The 23,798-nt window shown below is 46.8% G+C and overlaps 1 protein-coding gene across 6 annotated transcripts in view; it reads right to left on the reverse strand.

The window, feature by feature from the left end:
- LOC116480820 (V-set and transmembrane domain-containing protein 4) overlaps positions 1–23,798 on the reverse strand; it is a 116,324-nt gene that overhangs the window by 54,412 nt on the left and 38,114 nt on the right. For all 6 annotated transcript variants that reach the window (XR_009212847.1, XR_009212848.1, XM_058436482.1 and 3 more), the window contains 2 exons: positions 15,275–15,343; positions 6,548–6,655 (listed from right to left, as the gene is read on the reverse strand). Coding sequence is in view for 4 of the 6 variants with exons in the window: in XM_058436482.1 (XP_058292465.1) it covers positions 6,548–6,655; positions 15,275–15,343 (177 nt within the window). In the remaining 2 variants the exon portion in view is untranslated. The remainder of the gene's footprint in view (positions 1–6,547; positions 6,656–15,274; positions 15,344–23,798) is intronic.

The following is a 23,798-nucleotide window of genomic DNA, read 5'->3' on the forward strand; positions in this document are numbered from 1 at the left end:
GGCTCCAAGTCCAGTGTTCCAGGGAGGCTAACTAACCCCCACAAAGGAAAAATAGGTGCTCAGGGGGCCTGATGAGAAAGCCAGCTTAGCCTCCTGGCACCCACTGAAGAACCAGAGAGATCTCGCTCCAGCTGTCCAGCTATCTGACTCCAGATGAATCAGTCCTTCCTCCTCTCAAAGGCCCCAGGCCATCCTCCGCTCCTCATCCACAGCCACCCCATCCTGTGCTTGGGAGGCTTCCTCCCCACCCAAGTCTGGCTGTGGGTGGGATGCAACCTCCAGCTCCCTTTTCTTGCATCTCTGGAAGGAACAGCCACAGGCCCTTAGCCTCATCCTCATGGAGAAGCAGAGTGTGCCTGGGACAGGGGAGGTATGGGTGCTTAACAAGCCTTGGGAGGTTCTGTTTCCAGTTCTAGCACAATCTGTGCAAACCAAACGGTATCACAGCTCACACTGATGAGTACAGAGAAAGAAGCCAGGCCACTCCTCTTTCCCATCTAGTTCGGGTTTGTGCCTTAAAAACTGCACATTTAAAAGCTCAGACACAGAAGGTTGGATTGTTGGAGCCACTCCAAGGCAGCAGGTAAGGACTAATTTGCGAACAAGCAACAGCCTTTGGAAACCAGTATGATTGAGGACCAGCAGAATAATTCCAGGCTGGGCCCTGGGCCACCAGGATTGGTGTTTTCCAGGGTGACTCAGTGCTGTCAAGGCCCTGGGATGAGGTGTCTGGCACTGCGGGCACAACAAAGAGCAAGGACGGAGACTTGAGGCTCAGGAGGGAAGGGGAAACATGTTTGTGATTGGCAAGCAACATATGTGTGCAATCAACTCCAGCTCACGTGAATGTTGAGTGCCCTTAGAGGCAAAGAAGTGCCAGGCTTGGGGTGAGGGCAGAGAAGCAGCAACACTGAGAGTGAAGAGGGGCTGGCCTGTGGCCTCCTGGCTCTTTGGATGGGTTGTGTTTATCTCAAGGTCCCACTGGGGGTTGCATCCAGAGTGGACCCAGCTACTCTGATGTCCTCTTTCCAGGCAGATGTTGTTGCAGGTGCTGGAGAGCAGGTGCCGGGCTCAGCTCTCCTGTCCACATGTGTGTGAGCAGCCTGCATACCTTGATGCCCTCAGCTCCCACACATGCAGGAGGGGTTGGGTCTCCTGCATGTGGTCAGGATGAGGGAAGCCCAACAAACATACAACTGCACAGAGAGCCTGGAAACCATCAACAGAACAAGAGCCTGTATCTTCCTCAAACCAAGCAATGTTCTCAGTAGTGTATAGATATATTACTAATTTTAATCGAGGTGATGCAGTTTGTTATAGTGCAGTGCATTAAATGACAGAATATGTTATATTTGAAAGTTAAGAGTGTTGCAGGTTTTAGTGATGTCATTTCTGAGGATCAGTTGGTTCTTTGGACACACATGGCTTGGTCTACAAATGCTTGATTGCTTCCAATGAGAGCCATGGCCACCTTCAGCTAATCCATAAAAGGAGGAGCATCTTGGGGTGCAGCCTGACATGGGGGTTGTGCCCTGTGCCTGCTGTAGCTCTGGCACCTGCTAGAGCCTAAGACTTTCGAATCACTGTCAGCTCCACGGCCCAAACCCCTTCTAAACCTGCTTGGATGCAAATAGGGCATGCTCCTCAGGAACCAGCTGGTTGCTGGGGTAACAGCTCAGCATCACCAATCCTCAGGCCCCACAGGTGGTCGCAATTACGCCCCAGACACCAGGAATGATTGGGCAGTATCCCTTAATCCTCCTCAAACTTGCTCCTTACTTGCTTGGCCTCCCTTGCTTCCCACTGGGCCTGGCAGTGAGAAGAGACAGCAATAAAGTCTTCTTTGAGTGGTAATTTAAAGATAACCACACATTCCTCACCACTCTTCCTCTTCCCCAAGTCTGGCCTGCCCTCACAACTTGCCATAATTGATAGAATGTGGGAGAGTGACACAGTGTCAGCGTCCAGTCTAGGCATGTCCTTGGAGCCTGAAGCAAGTTGGGGGATATGGCTACCTTGCTGTTGACACCACAGGGAGAGAAATGTCACCAGCCCTGCTGACCTATTTGTCTCAGAGGTGGGCCCCAGGGCTGAGAGTGGCACTACCTTGGATCTCCAGTCCTGGTCAACTTCAGGTGGCTGAAGACACACAGATGACTCCAGGTGACACTGCCAGAAGAACCACCCAGTTGAGCCCAGCCCAGTGCAGAATCTTGAACAAATAAATGTTGTGTTAAGCCACTACTTCCTGGGTGATTTGTTACTCAGCAAGACATACCGTGAACATTTTGGGATTACCAGTGTGTGTTGACAGGAAAGGCAACTATTCTTAGTTATACCTTCAAAGCCAGGAAGGAAGTCTTGACCATCTTAAAACAAGGCCGTATTTATCATATCCTTTCTGTCCTATCACATCATTTTTGTTATTAAATTTCATAAAGAAAAAAGTTAGGAAGAGTCCAGGCCTCGTGGATCTACAGATCCATGCAGATCTACCTGCAAATCTACCTGCCAATCTGCTTCTGGAACACCACCTGAGCCTGAGCCACCTTCTTGGGCACCATCTAGGGGAGGGAACACCCTCAAAACCCCTTGCAGTGGTTCCAGGGCTCTGGGAGGACGGCTTCTGCTGTGGCCCTGCAGTGGAAGGCACAGGGCTTAGATTCAGAGGAAGTGGGGTATGGGTCCTGAGAAATATCTGGGCAATTCGCCACTGCTCTGCATGTCCCCACCTGCAGGGCTTGATGTGACCACTTACACCCCAGACCAGAGCATGGCAGAAGCAGACTCACTCACAGACAGTGTCCCATTTGCACCATGACTCCCTCTGCTGAGCCTGTCCCAGGGGATCCCGGAGGCCTTGTTTCCTCCAATTCAATGGACCTGGGAATAATCAGCTCAAAACCCATGGTTTCTAGGGGGAAAAATCCTGCCCTTCCCCCAACCACAGGACAACTTGGAATGCTCAGGGGATGTTTCTGATTATAGCATTGATTGGGGACAATCCTTGACCACTGATAGGCCGTGGCAGGGAAGCTTGACATCTGTGATATATAGGAAAGTCCACAAATGAAGATTTCTCCTATAGACTTTGAGTAACCCTCTTGACATTCATGTAGAAAAGAGGAAACCTGTTCATGAGAGCCTGGAAGCTAAGCCCAATTTATGTAGAAACACAAGGTATGTATTTTCTCCATGCTAACGCACAGTGAATGTTTAAAGGGTGTGCAAATTGGCTGAAGAGTGTCTTTTTTCATTAAAAACCCTACCAACAGTTGGGATGTTAGGAATCCCATCACCATGGGCAGTGCCTCTCCTGGATATTATGGCCCATCTGTGTCCGTCTATGCTGATCCCTGTCCCCTGCATGTTGAGTCTTCGCAAATACAAACAGGTGCTTATCTAGCGTTTATTTCAAGCATCAAATATAAAGGATTATTATCTTCTCTGAAATTCACACTGATTCAAAGAAGAGGTGTAATACTAGAATTTGTCTCAGTGTGTTATAAATTACTTTCCTCTGATTTCTCCTTTAATTATAAAGCATTAAGTTGATTTGAGGGGGTACAGATAGTATAGCTCATCTAGGAATTTCATTTTAAAATAGTAGAGATCATTCCAAAATACTTGTTGTGAAAGCAGGATGCTTGATGGGATAGAGGTAAGAAAAACAGCTCTAAGGCCTTGCTACCCCAAGCATGGCCTCACACCAGCAACAGAGCTGGCTGGAAATGCAGGATTGCAGGCCTGCTCCAGACATCCTGAATCAGAATCTGCATTTGAGCAGGTTCCCAGATGAACGGTCTGCTCCTGAAGTTTTGGGGAGGGCTGTTCTAAGACTCCTGGCCCAAGCTGAAGGAGACTACCCAGGCCCATCACGCACGGTCCTCCATCCTTGACCCCACAGTGAGTTGAAAGATGCCTGGCTCCTGGAGGTGCATGGGGCAAGACCTGCCCTGCCAAGGCTACTGGACCTGCCAATGGGAGTTGCACTCAACCAAAACCAAACTGCTGGGAGCTGCAGGCACTAGGTAGACTTGTCTTGGAAGAGCCTCAGCAACAACTGCCATGGAGGACTAAAGAAAAATTCCCTTGGCAAGGTCAGCCCCCTGATAGCCAAGGTTTTCTTGAATAGAAACATGAGAGGCTTGGGAACCCAACTTGGAAACTGCCTATGTGGCTTCCACACTCCAGCAGTTGAGAGACTGGGGCTCAACTTCACCCTACCACTCCCTGGTTTCAGGGCCTTCTCAAGCTCCTCAGCTGTGCTGTCAGGTAAGAGCACTGTGGCTCTCATCCAGGGTCACATAAGCACATGGAGGGGCCACATGAGGTGCCTGGCCCACAGCGGGTGCTCAGACAATCAGACAATGCTCTGGACAGCTGCGGTTTGGGGAGGGCTTTCAGGCACTGTGCACAGGTGCACATGGGATCGTCTGAGGCCCACTCCAGTGGGGATGAGGCAGCTGGGATCCCCATTCTCTGAAGCCTCTCTGTGAGGCCTGGAGGAGGATGCCAGGTGCACCCACATGTCCCAGTCTGCCCTTCTTGGCCCTGCTTTGTTTCCCTGATCCTGTCTAGGGCCTAGCAGGGCCTGCAGCCCATGCAGACTCTCAATCATGCCCCTGAGCCCAGGGAAAAGAGCCTTCAGAGCATACCCAGCTTGGAAACTGCCTATGTGGCTTCCACACTCCAACAGTTGGGAGTAAGGCAGGTGGGAAATAAACCCATTTGTCCACCATGTACTGAGCATCTGTCCTGAGCCAAATTCCAAGGAGAATTGAACGTGTGGTCCCTGCCTCACACACTGTCCTCTTGAAGGGAGGCCCATGCCAAGGCACAAGTGCAATGTGCCACAAGCTCACAAGATTATTCAGGGATTGAGAACAGGAAAAAAGCTGCGTTGCCACTGATGAGGGAGGTGGGTGTTGCAGGGGAAGGCCCTGGAGCTGGCTTTGAAGGACAGCACAGAGACATAGGCAGAGGCTGGTGGGAGAGCACGGGCTCCAGAGGAAGAACACCCATGCTACAGCCTCCGCCCCACTGCCAATTGCTGAGCATGCTGGAGTTCTCCACTGCCCTCTGGATCCCCGTGCACCTTTGTCCACCCTGCTCAGCCCTGGAGGCACCTTCCTGCTCCTGGCCCCCTGGCTTCTGGTGGGTGGCATCAAGGGCAACAGCAGCAGGAGATCCAAAGTGGGGAGGGGAAAGGGCCTGACGAGTGTACCATCCTGGCTCCCTCCCAGCTGCCTCCGGGGTTTGTCAGGAGCTGAGTCCCTCTCTGCAGACCCCTGATGGTGACACCTCTCCCAAAGCTGCAGCTACTGCATGGTGCATTCCAGGAACCTCCCCTCCCCTTGTCCCTTAAGGTCTAGGATGGAAACAGCATCCCATGGGTACTTGTCATTGGATGTGTCACCTCCCTCATTGTCCCTTAGCCTTGCCCAAACCCTTGCATTAATGCTGCACAGAGTCACTATTGGAGTGGCCCCTCAAGCCGTGACCACTGAATCTAACATTTCCAAGCTCTATGACCTTGAGCTAATAGTGACAATTATTGTGTATAATTAGAGTCATATGTCAACATAAAAGCAGGACATTCGCTGGAGCCTGTGTTACAGGGTTTAGCTTCTTTCTTTTGGTAACTTAGTCCTCACCACAAGCCTGAGACTGGTGCACTCCTGCCTCCTCCATGTCGCAGATGAGGAAGGCAGGCACAGAGGAAGGTTGTCAGCCTGTAAGTGGGGGAGCCACTGGAACTGGAGTTGGTCCAATTCCAGAGCTCGGCATTTACCCTGGTCATCCCTGGGAGCCAGTGTCCCCAGCTGTTTTGGAGATTCTGAAGCAGAATGCAGGGAGAGGCTCTCAAAGGAGACCTCCAACAGGAGCTGCTGGGCAAGTGAAATTGGGGCTCGGGGAGCAGCAGGAACTCTCAAGAACGCAGGCAGTGTTCATAGCTATGTGAGAGTCACGAGAACTACACTTTCCTGAGAAGGAAGGCAGAAGGCAGGAAGGGGCTGAGGGCAGATTGCAGGGAAACAGGGACACCAAAGTGAAAGGAGATGGAAGGGAACTCTCAGACTGGTCAGGGAAAGAATGGGGGAGACTTCCCAAGTGCCACCTGCCTGCCAGTGAACGCTCATAAGAACATTCTACTGCGGGAAGAGGGTGTCAATCCTCTTTCATAAATGAGGAAACCCATGTTCAGAATGGCTCGGGAACTTGCCCCAAACCTCAGCCTCAAACTGCAGAGTCAAAATCGAACCCTAGGCTCATCTGACGCCACAGACTCTTCAGGGAGATTGACAGCAGGAAGGGGCCTCAGAAACCGAGAAAGGGGAAATTCAGTGATGTCAATGATGGCCACAGTGTATTTTAGCAGAGTCCAAGGGAAACATAGCTTGCTCACTTTGCCCACAGTCACAGGTAAATAATCCCTGACTCACAATGCACTTTTCCACCAAGGTGGTACTTTGTCTAGCATCTTCCACCCATCTGTGGTCGGGGTGTGCTCCCATCCCAGACATGACCTTATCTGTTTTCTTACCTCTGGATTTCCTCTTGTTAAACACAGACTGCCAGACAATGACCAGCATGAAGAGAAGAATGCTGAGGATCCCCACGCAGCACACGAGGACAGCGTACACATAGAGATCTGAAAGGCAAGGATAGACACGTGAGTCAGCCTCCCGAGGGCTGCAACAGGAGAAGTGCGCTGGCAAGAGAACAATCAGAATTGGAATATTTGAAATCCCAATGCTACAGTCAACAGGGCAGTGCGGTATTGGTGCAAGGACAGACACAGATCAATGCAACAGAACAGAGAGCCCAGAAATAGACCCACACAGGCATGCTCAGTTGATTTTTGACAAAAGTGCAAAAGTAATTCAATGGCAGAAGGACAAGTTTCTTCAATCAATGGTGCTGGGTCAATGGGACTTCCACTGGCAGAAAATAAAACTAAAATAAACCTCACCTTTTATTCAAAAATTCACTCAAAATGAACCACAAACCTAAATGTAAAATGTAAGCTAGAAGACTTTAGAAAAAACCCACGAGAAAAATCTTTGTGATCTAAGAATAGACAGAGTTCTTAGACTTGACACAAAAGGCACCGTCTATATTAGTAAAACTTGATATACTATACTTGACTTTACCAAAATTAAAAACTTATGTTCTGTAAACAACCATATGAAGAGGATGAAAAGTCAAACAGATTGGGAGAAAATATTTGTAAACCACATATCCAACAAAGGACTACTATCCAGACTCTAAAGAACTCTAAAAACTCAACAGCAAAAAACACACAATCCTGTTAGAAAAATAAAAAAAAACATACAGACATTTCACTAAAGGGAATGTACAGGTGGTAAACAATCCCATAAGAAAATATTTGACTTCTATTGCTGTTAGAGAAATGCAAAATGCAACTACAGTAAAATATCCCTCATGCATTTCAGGGTGGCTAAAATAAAAAATGGTGACATCCCCAAATGCTGGCAAGGATACAGATAAACTGGGTCACTCAGACATGGCTGGTGGGAATGTAAAGCGGCTCAGCCACTCTAGAATAGAGCTTGACAGTTTCTCAAAGGAGACACCTGTAACAACCATTCAACCCAGAAATTGCATTCCTTGCATTTGTCCCAGAAAAATGACAACTTAAGTTCACATGGAAAACTGTACATGTATGTTGGGTAGCCAAAAACTGGAAACAGACCAGATATCCTTCAGCAAGTGAATAGTTAAACAAAGTGTGGTACATCCACACCACAGCATCCTCAGAAATAAAAAGAACAAACTATCGACACACACACCAACCTGGATGAATCTCCAGAGAAGTATGCTGAGTGAAAAAAAAAAAAATCCCAAAAGGTTACATTCTTCATCAATGTAACATTCTTGATATGACAAAATTATAGAAATAGAGAACAGATGAGTGGTTGCCAGAAGTTAAGAAGGGGGTGGTGGTGGGAGGAAAATGGGTTTGGCTACAAGGGCCACTTATAATGACAGAAATATTCTGTATCTTGACTGTATGGATGTTAATATCCTGTTTGTGATATTGTTTTATGGTTTTGCAAAATGCTATCATTGGGAGACATTAGGTAAAGGACACAAACTGGCACAAGGGATCTCTGTGTATGATTTTTTAGAAATTGAATTTTTCTTTCTTGCCCTGTGGCCCAGGCTGGAGCGCAGTGGCATGATCTTGGCTCACTGCAACCTTCTCCTCCCAGGTTCAAGCATTTCTCCAACCTCAGCCTCCTGAGTAGCTGGGGCTACAGGTCCACGCTGTCACACCCAGCTAATTTTTGTATTTTTGGTAGAGACAGGGTTTCACCATGTTGGCCAGGTTGGTCTTGAACTCCTGACCTCAGGTGATCCCCCCACCTCTGCCTCCCAAAGTGCTGGGATTACAGGCGTGAGCCACCGTGCCTGGCCAGAAACGGATGTTAATCTACAATAATTTCAAAATAAAAAGTTGTCTAAGTTTAACAGTTAAACCATGTTCACATACATACATCTCTTTTAGAGATAAGGTCTCACTCCATCACCCAGGCTGGAGTGCAGTGATGCAATCACAGCTCACTGCAGCCTTGAACTCCTGGGCTCAGGAGACCTTTTTGCCTCAGCCTCCTGAGTAGCTAAAATTACAGGCTGAGACTCAGTGCCCAGCTACATATATTTACATTTCTTAAACTCTAATAATCAACTTTATCATTAATCTGATCAATACAATGCCAAGCTGCTCAGAAAGTGAAAAGGGAAGCCAAAAGCATTATTCTAACCATCTTTGAAGAAAAATGCCACAGGCATTTATTCGAACTTAGCAAAAATGTTTCTCTGTTGACTTAAATTTCTATGACCAACAGACATTTACTATCAGCCATGGTCAGTACTTTCCTGAGTCCAAGAAAGATAAAAATGCACACACAAAGGCTTTCTCTTCGAAAAATAGAGGACCACTTAGTAAGTGTAACAATAAGAACATGTGTCCAATACCAGGAACACTCAGAGGGACCCAGCCCAGCCTGGGGAGGCTGAGAGAAGCTTCCAAGAGGACTAGAGTTCTGCACCAAGTTGTATTTAAAATAACAAAAAATACAAAAATGTATAGAAAAAAAAGCCATCGGCCATCCTGTCACCCTGAGGTAACTACTATTAATAAATATTTGGTATACTTTATGATGAATATGCATATATTTTTAAATTGAGATCATATATTTTCACATCTTTTTTCAATTTCTCTCATTTTCTCAATAAATTCTTTTCAAAAATGATTCAGAATCATTTTGAAAAATATGATAAAAGTTTATCATATTAATATATCAGCAATGATTTAACAATCTCTCACTATTGGCTACTCAAAGTGTTTCCACCTGTTCCCCATAATAAATAATTCTATGAAGAGCATTCATGAACTTAAACCTTAGTACAACTCTCACAATATGTTCTCAAGACGAAGTTCCTAGAAGTGGAATAGCTGAGTCAACAGAAAAGAACATTTGTAAAGCCCTTGGGGTGTGGAGAAGCAGTTAGTTAACTGCTTAAGCTGAAAAAGCAAGCCCACTGGGAGTAGCAGGTGACTGGCTCCCAGGGAGAGCCTGGAGAAGCAGGTCAGGCTTATGGTTAATGAGAGGGAAGGGGGCATGAAATGGAATCAGACATTCAGGTTCCTTTTGACTCTCCCCTCCCTGGCCTGGGCCCCAGGGAAGCCCAGCAGAACCTCTGCCCCTGGAGTCCATGAGATCTTCCTGTGTTCTTAAGGCGGTCAGCATTTTTGCCTAAGCTAGTTTGAATAGATTTCTGCTCCTGGCAATTTAGATGTCTGGACTAAAAATAAAATAAGTAGGAAGTGCCTTAGGGCAAGGTAGCAGGTGAAGGGTGTATCTGCACTAACATTTAAGGACAGAGGGGCAGGTGTGTGGAAGGGAGTCTCCTACAAAGGATCAGAGCTAGTCATGGATGCAGAGGAGGGCTGGGGTGAGAGTTCTGGAAGCCCAGAAGAAAGCACTGTAAGAAGGATGCCTTAATAGCATCAACTGCTGAAAAACATCCACTCGGTTTTGCTCCTAGGAAGCTACTGGGAAAGTCTGGGAGGAAAGCCCTGTCAGTAGGCTGGTGGGGGCAGAGTCAGGTTAGAGAGGTCCAGAAGCCGATGGGATGTGAGAAGCTTGAGAAAGTTCTCACATATCTAAAAATCAAAACTGCATTTCTAGCAAATGCCTGTGTCTCTGATGTGTGGGCTCTGTAGATTAACAGGGTGGAGAACCCTGTGAGGGGTCAGAGTTAGGAGAGAGGCTGCAGCATCCATTTAAACAGTGTGAAACTCAGCAACAGGACTCTTGGATTCTGGACAAGACACTTCATGACAAACTCAGGGACAGAGCAAAGTTCACAGACCAGGATTTGTGGCAGGATCCCAGGGCACAGGATGGCCACAACCCAGCAAACCCACGGCCAGTCCTGCCTTTCCACATTGGTCAGCAAACTACTCCAGAACAGGATGGCAGAGCCCTTGCTGGCAGGAGAAGATGGTGAACAACACAGTCATGCTGCCAGGCCGACAGAACCTCAGGCAGGTGAACACACCATCTGTCTGGAAGAGACTATGCAAATGTGGTCTCCAGACCAAAAGGCAGGGAAACTTGCCTTTAGTCTTATTCATGGAGTGGAGAGAAAAATTGTCTTATAAAAGCTTCCATGCCCATGGAGCACAGCAGCTGATCCACAAGCTCACCTCCTCATCTGAGCTCTTTCCTTCACTTCAGGACAGCAGGAACCCAGGAGGGACAAGGTTGCAGGTAAGAACCGCAGTAGGCATCTCTCCCCAAGTGTCCCTAGCAGCATGCTGCAGACATCTGGGGCACACTCTGCCCAGGCAGGAGGTGAAGGGCTTCAAAAGGCCCAAGCTACAGTTTCAGATCGCAGCTTCCTCAACGTGGCTCAAAGGGGGCTCCCCACAGGCAGCCAGGGCTACAGAATCAGAAAACATCTGGCGGCTCCGGAAGGCTCAGCTGGCCGCCAAACACACAGGCCTCCAGTTATGGACACCAGCCAGCGGGCACCTCCTGCCTGCGTGTGGCTCCCCACACACACAGGACCGGTCATGGCCACTCTCTGTTTTGTTCTTGAAGCTACAGATCTGTAAAAAGTGCTGCCTTGCAGGAGAAGAAAAGCTCAGAAAGACCACCTGAGTTCCCCTTGATTGAGCAGCAATCAGTATGCCTATGTTCGGATTTTTTTTTTTTCCTTCTGTTACAAGCATTCCTTTTGTTGCATAAAGACAACCACCCTGCTGTGTCCACTCAAAACATGAAAACCCCCCTCCCTGGGTGTTCTCTGCAAACAACAGTTAAACTCTGAGCCATTGAAGCCAGGGTCACAAATTCCTACGACTGCAGAGTCACCTTCCTGCCATGTCAGCTAATGCAAAGCCCTGCCGCACTCAGCTCCAGGACACTGCTCTCAGGCTGGAATGCCCGCCCAGTGGTGCCAGATCTTCCCATTCATCCTTTACCTTTTTTTGTAAAAATCTCTCTATAAAATGTTGGCTCAAAAGTTTTAAAACTCAGACTAGGCCAAATAATGCTTGTTGAAAGGTTGAAGCCAGACCTTTCAACAAAGGCTAGAGTTTAACAAAATATCTGCAATTAATCAAATCTGGAGTTCACTTTAAAAATACCACATATGGTCAGGCATAGATGGCTCACGCCTGTAATCCCAACACTTTGGGAGGCTGAGATGGGCCAATCACCTGAGGTCGGGAGTTTGAAACCAGCCTGGTCAACATGGTGAAACAAATTAGTACAAATTTTTGTACTAAAAATACAAAAACTAGCCAGTTGTGGTGGCACATGCCTGTAATCCCAGCTACTTGGGAGGCTGAGGCAGGAGAACTGCTTGAACCCAGAAGGCGGAGGTTGCAATGAGGCAAAATCACACCATTGCACTCCATCCTGGGCAACAAGAGCAAAACTCCATCAAAAAAAAAAAGGAAAAGAAAAAGGAAAAAAAAAACACATATAGCTGCACACCCACAATAATTCTAAAAATCATGTTATATTCCCTTTCTCTGAAATCATTTACAGTTTTGTCTTTTGCCATTGAACTTCCAAAGGCATCACTGCCATTTTTAGACTCAACTGCAAGCTGCCATGTAGAAAATGCCCAGGCCTCCCTGAAGCAGATGGCAGGGCTAGCAGGCTGGAGCAGCTGCCCATGCAGAGAGAGGCCAAGACTGGGGTGCATAATGTCAGCGTGCCAGCTCCTGTCCTCCCAAACAGCCCCACCAAGCCAGGGCTAGGCAGATGGCACCTGTTGCCCAGCAACTCTGATCCCAGCAGGGGTATATTCAGTGCTCCTTTGAAAAAGAGTGACCCCAGTGCCCCTCAGCAGAGTCCAGGAACCCCGCTCTCCCCTGCTTGCGGAATCAAGAAAGTCAGCTTCAGTCTTGTACATTTCCAGGGCAAATGGAAAAGTCAGGAGATAGCAGTTTGACACATAAGGCTGTGTACTTCTATTTTTTAATCCAGCCTGTAATACCATCTTGCTCAGGGTGAAATACCTGAGTGATAGCCCCAAAGGATTTTAACTCACTCCAGCATCTCACAAACAGGCCTGACAATCAATGCCTCTTTTGTGCAGTGGGCTCACAGCCAGGATGAACTAAGCCCCAGGAGGATGGAGATCCATCCACAACCCCTACTGTAGCTCTCTCGTCCAGGAACAAAAGGGCAAAAGGCCTGGGATTGTGCGCCAGGGAGTTTCAACTGTACCTCTAACCTCGCCAAAGCTATGGCTGGGTTAAAAAAGCAAAGCACGGAGATGCTGCTGCTGCCGAAATCATAGGAAAAGATTGGTCTGTAAACAGCAGCTCTGAGGCAGGCACTACACATAGCGAGAATGCCAGTTCTCCTTTTGGATGAGGCCTGATTCTCTCTGTTGAGAAGAGAGCACATACTGGGCTACAGATTTCATGCAGAGAGTTAGGACGGGAGTAACCCTGACATTCTACAGTTGCACATGAATTATGAGATATTGTTAATTGCACAAAGGGTTTCAGAAATGCTGATTATGCTGTGGGGTATGTTGGGTCTAAATGCCACAATCTTTCCAAATATATGGTCTTGTTTTTGCACCATGGTATTTTCAAAGTATGGTCCTCAGACCACTTGCATAGGAATCACCTGTGGCCCTGAAAGTTCTTTGATCCCTTCCTAATGTTATAACCAGAACCTCAGGGGCTGGAGCCAGAAGTCTCCCTGGAAGATTCTGATGCATCTGATGATATATAGGGCTCCAGCTGTCACATCCCTAATGATCTACCCTTGCCACAGCCAGGCCCTCTCCATATCCCAACCCGTTACAGTGCCTGGTCACAGGGCAGCTCCAGAGACATGGGGCAAACATCAATGGGGTTGCCTCAATTTTACTAAATAGTAACGAGAAAGGTAAACCTTGCCCTTACTACTGCTTCACTCTATGAGAAGTAAAGTCATTTTCATTTCTTTGCCAATGCCAATGAGTAGGGATTCTCTTAATGAGAGGCTGAGTGGGAGAAATGGGGATTATTTTACTAGGAGACAGTCATCAAATAAAGAAAAAGGCAACTATAAAAATGCAGAGAAACATCAGGAAATACAAAGAATCGTTGGATTCTCATGAGTGCAATCTCATAAACAAAATATTTTGACTACAAAACTAAACAATTAATCCTAGAGGCCTGTGTAGGTGACACTTATGGTTTGCAAATGATGTTCACAATAAAAGTTACATTTTCCTAAGACAGAATGTGTTTCAGTCTACTGCTTTATAACTAGGTATTGGAAGGGACGAGCTTGAAAGCAAGTACTTGCCCCTAAGGATGGCCCTCCTTCTGCCAGACCATACAATGGGTTAACAAAGGGTGACGGTGAGGTCTCAAGACATATGCCTCTCCTTAGAGACTTTTGGCTAGATCATTCCTCATCAATAAATGTTGTACCATCACCAGACATAATCTTTACAAAGCTCCTGACCACCTTTGAACATTAATCAGCCTTTCACTGATCCAAAGCTCTGCCAGAGAACGCACAAAGTGCATTCTTTCATTGCTTATGGTCATAATCCTCACCCACTTTATGATAATAATTTCTCTGAACTTTCCTTAATCCAAGACAGGGTTTTCCAACCTCAGCACTGTGGATATTTGGAGCCAAAATTCTTTGTCATGGGGACTATCCTGTGCATTGTAGGATTGGCATCATCCTTGGCCCCTATCACTAGATGCCAGGAGCACCCCCAAAAGCTGTGGCAACCAAAGATACATCCAGACATTGGCAACTGTCCCGTGCAGTAGCAAAAGTCACCCACGGTTGAGAACCCCTGCCCTAAGGCCCAAACCTGAAGGTGCATCAGAATTGCCTGGATGTCATGTTAAACCCCTGATTTCTTGGGCACCAACCCTAGAATTTCTGATTCTATAAGCTGGGGCAGGGCACAGCCATGTGCATTTGGAACAAGCTCCCAGGTGATGCATATGCTGCTGGTCTGCAATCACACTTTGGGAACCACTGTTCCAAGGCCATGGTTCTCAGCCTGGCTGCATGCTGCAATCATCTGGGGAGCTTTTAACAACTCCCAACTAAATCAGAATCTCTAGAGATGTGGTCCAGGCATTCATGTTCTTAACATTCCATGAGTGATTCTAGCATGGGTTGAAAATTACTTGGTTAAGGATTGCAAACTGTTTCTAGAACCCCAAATTCCTTAAGCAACCTGAAATAAAATGTAGTCACAGTAGAGGTACTTATCATTTTTATATCACTTGAAGATTTGTCCCTAATATCACCTGGGAGTAGGAATTCTGGAGCAAAACAAAACAAACAAAAATTATGTTGACTGGTGCTTTAACTTCCACTCTTTCAAAACTGTGGGCTGATACTGTCAGGGATTTCCATCTTACTTTGAGTAAGTTGAGACCAAGAAAACAACTTAAAAACTAAGAAGTTAGGGTCCTTTCTTGACATTCTATTTCCTTCCTATTGTCTAAAAGTGAGGCTGCATCTTATCGTGGGGTGGGGGGAGGGGGGAGGGATAACATTAGGAGATATACCTAATGTAAATGACGAGTTAATGGGTGCAGCACACCAACGTGGCACATGTATATATATGTAACAAACCTGCACGTTGTCCACATGTACCCTAGAACTTAAAAGTATAATTAAAAAAAAAAGAAAAAGAAAAAGCAGCTATAGAGCAATAAAAAAAAGAAATATACAAGCTTTACCTTCAAAAAATGCCCAAGTCTCTTTCGTTTTCTCAAAGGATGACTCTTCAGAAGCTTTGAGGGAAATGACTGAAAGACAAAAAAGAAACAGCACAGTATGAAAAAATAATGCCACATGGTACACATGGCACTTACATTTATAAAGCAATTTCTACATTTGCAAAACCACATTTAGTTGTCAAAACTCACATGTTAGGGAGGAGTGCAAGGACTTTACCTAACAGTTGGGAAACCTGGGACACAGGAGAGGTAAAGTTAAGTTGTCCATGTTTAAAAGCCAGTAAATGGCAAGCTCAGGATGCGGTTCAGTAAAAGCCCCACTTGCCCCATAGACTTGAAGAATAAGAAGTTCTCAGTGGGAAACCCAATAATTAATACATGATTTACTTTACCATTTTAGTGGGAGTCTTTCTAAAATGTAGTGTACTTGTCCTAGTATTCCTGGATAGAGGAACCTGCAGTCATCAGATGACTCAAGGTTAGTGCTCTGAGCACCATTCTCCATGCAAGACAGACCCACAGAGCCACAGGCATTTAATTGTGAGAACATTTTGCCTTCTTTTAGGTAATAGTAGATCACTGAATTCACTTTGCCTGCTTTCAACAGGCAGGGAAACAGAATTGAGTTACACTGTGTGAAACTTTGAACATCACATTAAAGGAGTCTGGACCCATAGAAAGGTTCCATGTACAGGGGTAACATCATCATAGGTAAAGATCTAGAAAATAGACTGATGAAAAATGTAAAACATCAGGGAATGAGATTATTGTTCAATAGAACCTTCTGAAGTTATTTAAATGTTCTATATCTGCACTGTCCAATACAGCAGCCACTGGACATATGTGGCTACTGAATACTTTAAATGCAGCCAGTCTTACCAAATAACTGAATTTTTACTTTTATTTAAGTTTAATTAATTTACACAGCTACATGTGCTCAGGGGTTACCACAACAAAGAGCTCTAGACAAGAGAATCTAGGACCAGAATTGAATGGAGATAGAATCAATACAAGAGACAAGAAATATGGCAAAGATGGCCTAGAACTTAAATTCGATTTACTGCCTCTCCCACAAACTTTTGTATTATTATTGTCATGATCTCAATTCTGAATTTTCCTTCCTTTTGTCTCTCTGGGCCTTGCACTGGACATTTCCTATTGATATAGCTTCCAAATCATTAATTTTCTCTTCATCTGTATTTAACCTTCTGTACAACACTTCTATTAAGTTCTTAATTGCATTTATTATTTTTATTCAGTTCTATATTGTTTAATTCTTTTGTAGATACCTCAGTTCTCTAATGAATTTCTCTAGCTTGTCATCTAATTCTGTAACCATATCAATCATTATTATTTTAATGTCCATGCCTGATAAACTTTCATATTTGCACTTCCCACAGACTCCTTTCTGTTATCTGTTTTTGCTTTAGATCTTGTCTGTTGGAATGACTGATAACTTTTTTCTAATTGAATGCCAGACATTGTATACAGAAAATCATGGTGGCTCTAGACAAAATTTTGGTTCCCTCATAGGAAGTTAGAGTAGGGGGATGGTCACTTTAATCCAATCAGGGTTTGAACTGTTGAGAGGCTTTCAGTTTTTATAGAATCTGGTCTATTTCTGATTTGCCCCTACTCAGGGTTCATTCGGTCCTTCAGGGTTCCCCAGTAAAAATCCTGAGGTATTTACCACAACCTCCCAATTTTTGTCTCACTGTTAGAACTGCCAAAAACTAACTCACCTCCTATACATCCTGGTTGTCACTTTCTGTCAACTAGCACTGCTTAAGTATGAGTGAGTTTCTTAGAGTTAAGAATTGCCAAAAACTCACTCACCTCCTAAACATCCTGGTTGTCACTTTCTCCATAGCTTCTCTCAACTAGCACTGCTTAAATACGAGTGAGTTTCTTAGAGTTAAACGTCTCCAGCAATTGGGCTCACTTTGCTGCTTTTCTCTGTAATCTAACTACCTATCTAGTCCTTCAGAGAACAATTAAGATAGTTGGATATATATGCACATATATAACTATGTAATTATATAATACAAATATATTTATGAAATGTAGATATGTGAATCAGAAAGCAGAAGTGCTGATAGATTTTATTTTCAGTTTTCCTAATTGTTCTCAGGAGGAGGGCTTTGCTCTGCTGAGAGGTTGCCTTGATCATAGAACTCCTTTGCCATTAGAACTTAAATTATTTAAAAAGTGGTGGCTATATCTTCTACCTCTGTATTCCTATCACTGGGCACATTGCCTGGCAGCTGATAGGTGCTTGGTAAAATATATGAATTATCTATTTCTTTCTGACTTCCTCCCAAAGGAAGCAACCTGGACCTCCAGGAAGGAGCTCTTAGTGAATATCTGACCTTGCATGTGATCTAAGATACATCAGACAATTTGTCCATCACACCCAACCTCCTCAACCTGCTTAATACCCATAGCCCCTGTAATCTACCGACTGCCACATTCCCCCTTCAAGCACTTAAAATAAGAAACAGAGTGCATGTGGTTATTGTGAGCCCTGAGATTGAAAGAGCCAGTGGATTTTGTGGGTGGCCATGTTGGAAAACAAGTGAGCAGAATGGAGCAGAGGCTAGAACCTGCATAGCAGAGGGAAGATGAGAGACCAAAGCCTGATGGCACTCTGGGCCCCACAAGGCCTGGCATGTTGTATTTACTCTCCTTGCATTCCATGAACTTTGCACCCTTAGACTGTGCCCACTTCTCTCCTGAAAAAGCTTGGCTGGGTTTCCATGGCTTCGGCTAATCAAGCCTAGATAAGGATAAGAAGGTCCTGATGAAGACAACACGGAGATGAACAATACACATATATCTCCAAGGAACTTGGTTTCCAGGAGGCCAAGGATGCCCATCATGGTCTGGACCCTTACCACCCCACATGTGGTCCATGGGCCAGCAACGTCAGTGTCACCTGGGAGCTCCTCAGAAATGCAAAAAGCAGGCCCCATGCCAGATCTACTGAATCAGAATCTGTTTTCAAGCCCAGATCCCCTGGGTGAAATGTGTGCCTTTTAAAATTTGGCACACACATGCTCACAGGATTGAAAGACTCAATTGCCACTTGCTAGTTTTATGTCCTTGGATAAGTCACTTGATTTTCCTGTGCCTTATTTTACCTATTTGTAAAATGGGGATGATGAGAAATGCCCATGTCAGAGTAGATGCAGGGGTTAAAGGGGTTCATGTGTGTGAAGTGCTCAGAACAGTGCCTGAGACCTACTAAGCCCATATTCATACTAGCTGTCTAAGTACAGGGACTTTCACCTGTTTTATTCACTGCTCTAACCTCCACCCCCGCCAACCTCAGAATGGCCCTTTTTTGTCAGTCCTTTGCCTCAGGGGGTGACTCTTCAATTGTCCAAATGGCCAACAAGGAAGTGTTCTCTGTCCTTGTGTCTAAATCTCTACAGCTTGAATTAGCTGCTGCCATTCTAACCAACAGGTGCCTTCGGGTCATTTTTTATGCAATTTTCAAGGTCAGAAATTGTGGGTACTTGATTTAATCCAATTACAGTTCCCTTTCCCTTATTTAGGATAGAAAGCAACAAGCTCTCCCTAATCTATTTATGGACACATGTGTTGAAAGAGCTAACAAACTGGGATTCTAAACTAACTCTATGCAAGGAATCACTGGATGCTCCTCATTCCCCCACAGTGCAGATATTTCACAGGATGGTGCAGCAACTTTGGCATCTGATGATTAGAAACACCAGTCCTAATCTTACTCGTTCCTACAAGAAAGAAAAATTTTTACACGGGCCCTGCCAGAGCTTCGGGAATTCTCCCAAGGTTCTCCCATAAGTATCTTGTTGCAGCTGCTAATCCTGTGCTATCTCAAAGTGAATTTGATATATTGTCAAGCCAGGGGTCTGAGTCCACAGATTATAAGGAAACAGAGCTGTGGGATACAGCCAGGCCAACAGCAAGGGCTGTGTAGTGGACAATCAGCAGGTCTCCTGACTCCACAAACACGCTGCCCTCCTCAGCACAGCTGTGAGCAGCTAATATAAATTCACCTTGGTTAACCTTCAAGTGCGGAGTGGAAGAGGCCCCAGCAGGGTAGATGGGCTTGAAGAGGATGGAATGCTTTGAGAGAAAATTTTGCAAGACTAAGGAACAAGTGGCAAATGTTCCAACCACAGATTACTAATGTTGCTCAAAGACTTGTGGAAATAAAATGCAAATCTCCTGATGGAAGAGCATTTTTGTAACAGTTTCCAATGAGTTCAGCAATCAGAAGGCTGGAGCCTTAAGCAAGAGTCAATCAATCTATCCCATTCTGCCGTACTGGGCTCACCTTGGGATCCAGCTGGACTTCCAGACAATCGGAAAGAAGACGACAACAGCCTCTTGTACCAATTTGCTGACTCTTCCTACGCACCAGCTCAAAGGAATGGAGGTCCTGCCCTCCTGACAGCTGCTCGTGATTAAAGGAGTGCCCAGCCTAATCCCCCAAAGAGGAAAGCAAGCGCATGACAGTCAGCTGGTGAGCCAGACAGTGGTCCTATAGGGTCCTGATGGTGGACTCTGCTGCTCTGTGCTCAGGTTTTCATGATAGTGAGGAGATATGGGACTTCCATCCCTTCCCAGGAAGGAGCAGGACTGGAATGATGCTGCCCCTCTCTGCCCTCTCATCTGCATTCACCACCTCCCTCACCCCTGGTGGAAAAGGAAAAGCTCCTGATCCAGGTGAGCTTCTGACCACAGCTCCCCTCTGGGTGATAGGAATGTGGTAAAGAACTTCTTCCAAGTAGACTCTGTCCTGCCCCGTGCTCTGAGACTGGTCTCCCAGCAAGTAGCTGGCATGGGGGCAAATGCTGTGGGGCCCCTTGAGACAGTCTCATCACCCCAGCTGCTGGGAGTGACACCAGCCCTGCCTCTCACGGAGCCCCACCTGTGACCACTCCTGCACACACTCCTCTCCCATCCATCCTGTGTCCAGGGAGACCATGACAAGGGCAGTACAAGGATCCTGACCTCCTCCTCCCACAGTGCACAGGCCTGTAGTCCCCACGCTTGGGTGGGGGACGGGGAGAGGGGAACAGGCAGGACAACTGTTCAGGGAAGCAGGAGGAAGCCCAATTTGATCTCAGTGCCAAGCCACCTATCTCAGTACAGCTGTATCAGAACTAAAGTGGGTTTTTATGTCTGTCTGATGGTTCAGGTCTCACAGTGGAGGGAGGGGTGATGAATGCTCAGAAGCTAAATTGTCAGCTGACCTACTGACTGCTTTGTCATTGCCTTGGGACCCTAGCACCCAATGGGCAGAGCCCATGAGAGTTTCCGGGGAGGCAGTGGCCCAGATGACAGAGCTACAGGCCACTCTGGGGCCTCCCCCCAAGCACAGAATAGGATGAAATCTAATAGGGGACAAGTTGTGAAATCCATCACGTCACTGCCCTTCTGTTGAAGAAAGTGGCCGCAGGATCAAACAGTCTGGAAGAACGCAGCCCAGAGGTACTGAGACAAACCGATTCTATCAACTGCATGTCTAGAGGAAGCAGGCTGGAAAGAAAGAGCCTCAGTCAAGTCCCCTTTGATGGGACCTGGGGGGAAACCATCACTCAGAGAGGTGTGAAAACCGAGAGCCCTAATTCCTGCCTTGGAAAGAACGCCCTGCCAACTTCCCTGGGGAGGGCATGTTTCACAGGTGAGTTCACACCAAGACCCTGTGACAATGCCCTCTGGGTGCCAAGGGGCCTCTGGTTCTTTCGGGGTTCCCCTTTCACCAAGGACGCTGACATGCTTTGTCTAGACTGACCTCACTCACGGACGGAAGCGATGGCCAAAAATTCCAAGAGGTCCTGGGAAGGCTCCATTTCTCCTGAAATTCTCTCCCACTGGCGCCCCTAATACCTTTAACGAAGAATCTTACAATTAACAAAGCTTAAATTGCAACTCTAGGCTATATCCAAAGTCAGGTGCACATTTCTGATACAGAAAGCCTTCCAGAAAGCAGGATTCCATGGAGAGGAAAGTGGTGGGGCCCTGGCGGGCCAAGAGGAAGAAGGAGGCAGCAGGCAGCAGGAGCCAGGATGCAGGGAAGGCGGGCAGCTGGGCTCAGGAGACATGCCTTCCCTTTCCGGGCCTACCCTGGCCAGGCTAGCTGAAGCCTTCTCCCAGACTCTACAGATCTTGATCTTAGCAGGTGCTGCCTTCATTAGAGCTCTAAAGCCATATTTTTAAACTTTACTGTGTAGAAGAATCAACTGGGCTCTTATTAAAATGAAGACTCCCAGGCATTGCCCCTGAGTTTCCGAGAGGGTTTGGGACTCTGCCTGACGAGGGAGTTTACCTCTCAGGAAATTCTGAGGCTCCAGGCCCGAGGACCCTACTTGGAGAGTCTCTGTCATGTGCACTCCTAGAAGAAAGATGGGAACTGAGTACAAGGAGATGTGGGAGAGGAGAGTCCTGCTGTGAGAAACCAGGCCCTGGGCCTCAGTGTCCTGTCCAACCCAGGAGAGGGTTTAGAACTCAAAACTAAACCAATGACTCTTCTATTTAATCCAGGGAAAACAAGAGTAATAAGGATAAGGAGTGACCCTGCCACAGAAGTGTTACCTACAAAGTGATATGGGAGTGCTGGGAAGGGAAGAGCATGGTCCCTTTGAATAATACGGAAAAGGGGAAGGGGCGTGCTGGGTAGAGGAGGGCGTGGTCCCTGGCTAGGGCTCCACCTCCACGGACCTAGGTGAGGACAGGCATTTCCTGCCCAAATGTTGCATTTCCCAAGACCACTCTGGCCTGCCACGCCCCCATCCTGGGCCTATAAAAAGTTGAGAACCTAGCAAGGCAGAGACAGACGCAGTCAGACATCGGGAGGAGCACGTCACCGGAAGAAGACGCAAGCAGCTTGGTAGTCCAGAGAACGTGCCGGCAGAAGAGCACACAGACAGGCACTGGTATGCCGGCAGGACATCGACCAGTGGGACCAGGCACCAGGCGGAGTTTGGCTGAGGCAGTCAGAAGAGAGCTGGGGCCACAGAGCAGCCCAACTCCGAAGGAAAACCGTCTCCCTTCTGCCTCCACCACTGACTGGGAGCTACTTGCACTCAATAAAACTTGGAGAATAAAATATTCTCCAAGCGCACATGTGATCTGATTCTTCCAGTACACCAAGGCACGAACCCCGGCTACAGAAAGCCCTCTGTCCTTGAGACAAGGTGGAGGGTCTGATTGAGCTACGAGCAGCCTATAGTCGGCAAAATAAGAGAGCACCCCATAACACATGCCCACTGGGGCTTCAGGAGCTATAAACATTCACCCCTGGACACTGCCGTGGGGTCGGAGCCCCACAGCTCCTGCCCATCAGTATGCTTCCCTAAAGGTTTGAGCAGCGGGGCACCAAAGAAGCCAGCCACACCCCTATCGCATGCACTGGTAGGGGGACAAGGGAACTTTTCCCGTTTCAAAAGAACCCTGAAAGAGCACCTTTAAATAGCATGTCTCAATGTAGAAAATGATGTGCAGAACACAGCTTTCAAGAAACAATGATTTTTAAAAGAGCAGAACATATGTAAGGATGGATATGTCTCCCAAGGGGTCAACTGCCTGTCTTGGAAACTGGAGACAATTTGAATTGAAGCCTTCCTCCAGTGGTGATCTAATGTTTCACACCCTTCCTCTCTCTATGGAATGTGTGGCTTTAAAATCCATCACTGTGCACCAGATCATGCCTTATTCTACCTTGTTCATTATCTGTGTCTGTTTTCTTCACTTTCTAGAATCCTTCTTGGCCCATAGTTCAAGTCATAGTTACTCTTTTTTTTTTTTTTTTTTTTGAGATGGAGTCTCGCTCTGTCGCCCAGGCTGGAGTGCAGTGGCACCATCTAGGTTCGCTGCAAGCTCCTCTTCCCGGGTTCACACCATCCTCCTGCCTCAGCCTCCCAAATAGCTGGGACTACAGGTGCCCGCCATAACGCCTGGCTAATTTTTTGTACTTTTAGTAGAGACGGGGTTTCACCATGTTAGCCAGGATGGTCTGATCTCCTGACCTTGCGATCTGCCCGCCTCGGCCTCCCAAAGTGCTGGGATTACAGGCGTGAGCCACCACGCCCGGCCGTCATAGTTACACTTAATGAATGAATGAAATGAACATGATACGGTGGGGTAAGTCCACCTTACCAGGACTATGACATCGTTACTTTCCGGAAGGCTAGGAGAGGGGCCAGGGTCAGGGGGTCCCACCCTGCCCAACAACAGTCCTTCCCCTGGAGCCTCAGAAGCAGTGGGGTGCACCAGCACACCTGGCTGCAGAGGCTAACTTCTCCACAAAGTTCTGGCCTTGGAGTTGCAGGCTTTGTGTCTGTCATGATTTATTTTATGGCCTCTGGGAGTTTAGTTTCCTACAGAATGGAAGCAGAAAGTCCAAAGATGATTCCTAACCAGAAGGTGATTCTTCTTAAACAGAAGATGATTCTTAAGTTCCCTCAAGTTGAAAGGAAGTGGCAGAAGTTAAGAAGCCTGATCCCTGGCAAGTAGGCCTTGCTAATTTGCACCA

Source organism: Hylobates moloch, unplaced genomic scaffold (genome assembly GCF_009828535.3).
Source record: "Hylobates moloch isolate HMO894 unplaced genomic scaffold, HMol_V3 SCAFFOLD_3, whole genome shotgun sequence".
Lineage (NCBI taxonomy): Eukaryota > Metazoa > Chordata > Mammalia > Primates > Hylobatidae > Hylobates > Hylobates moloch.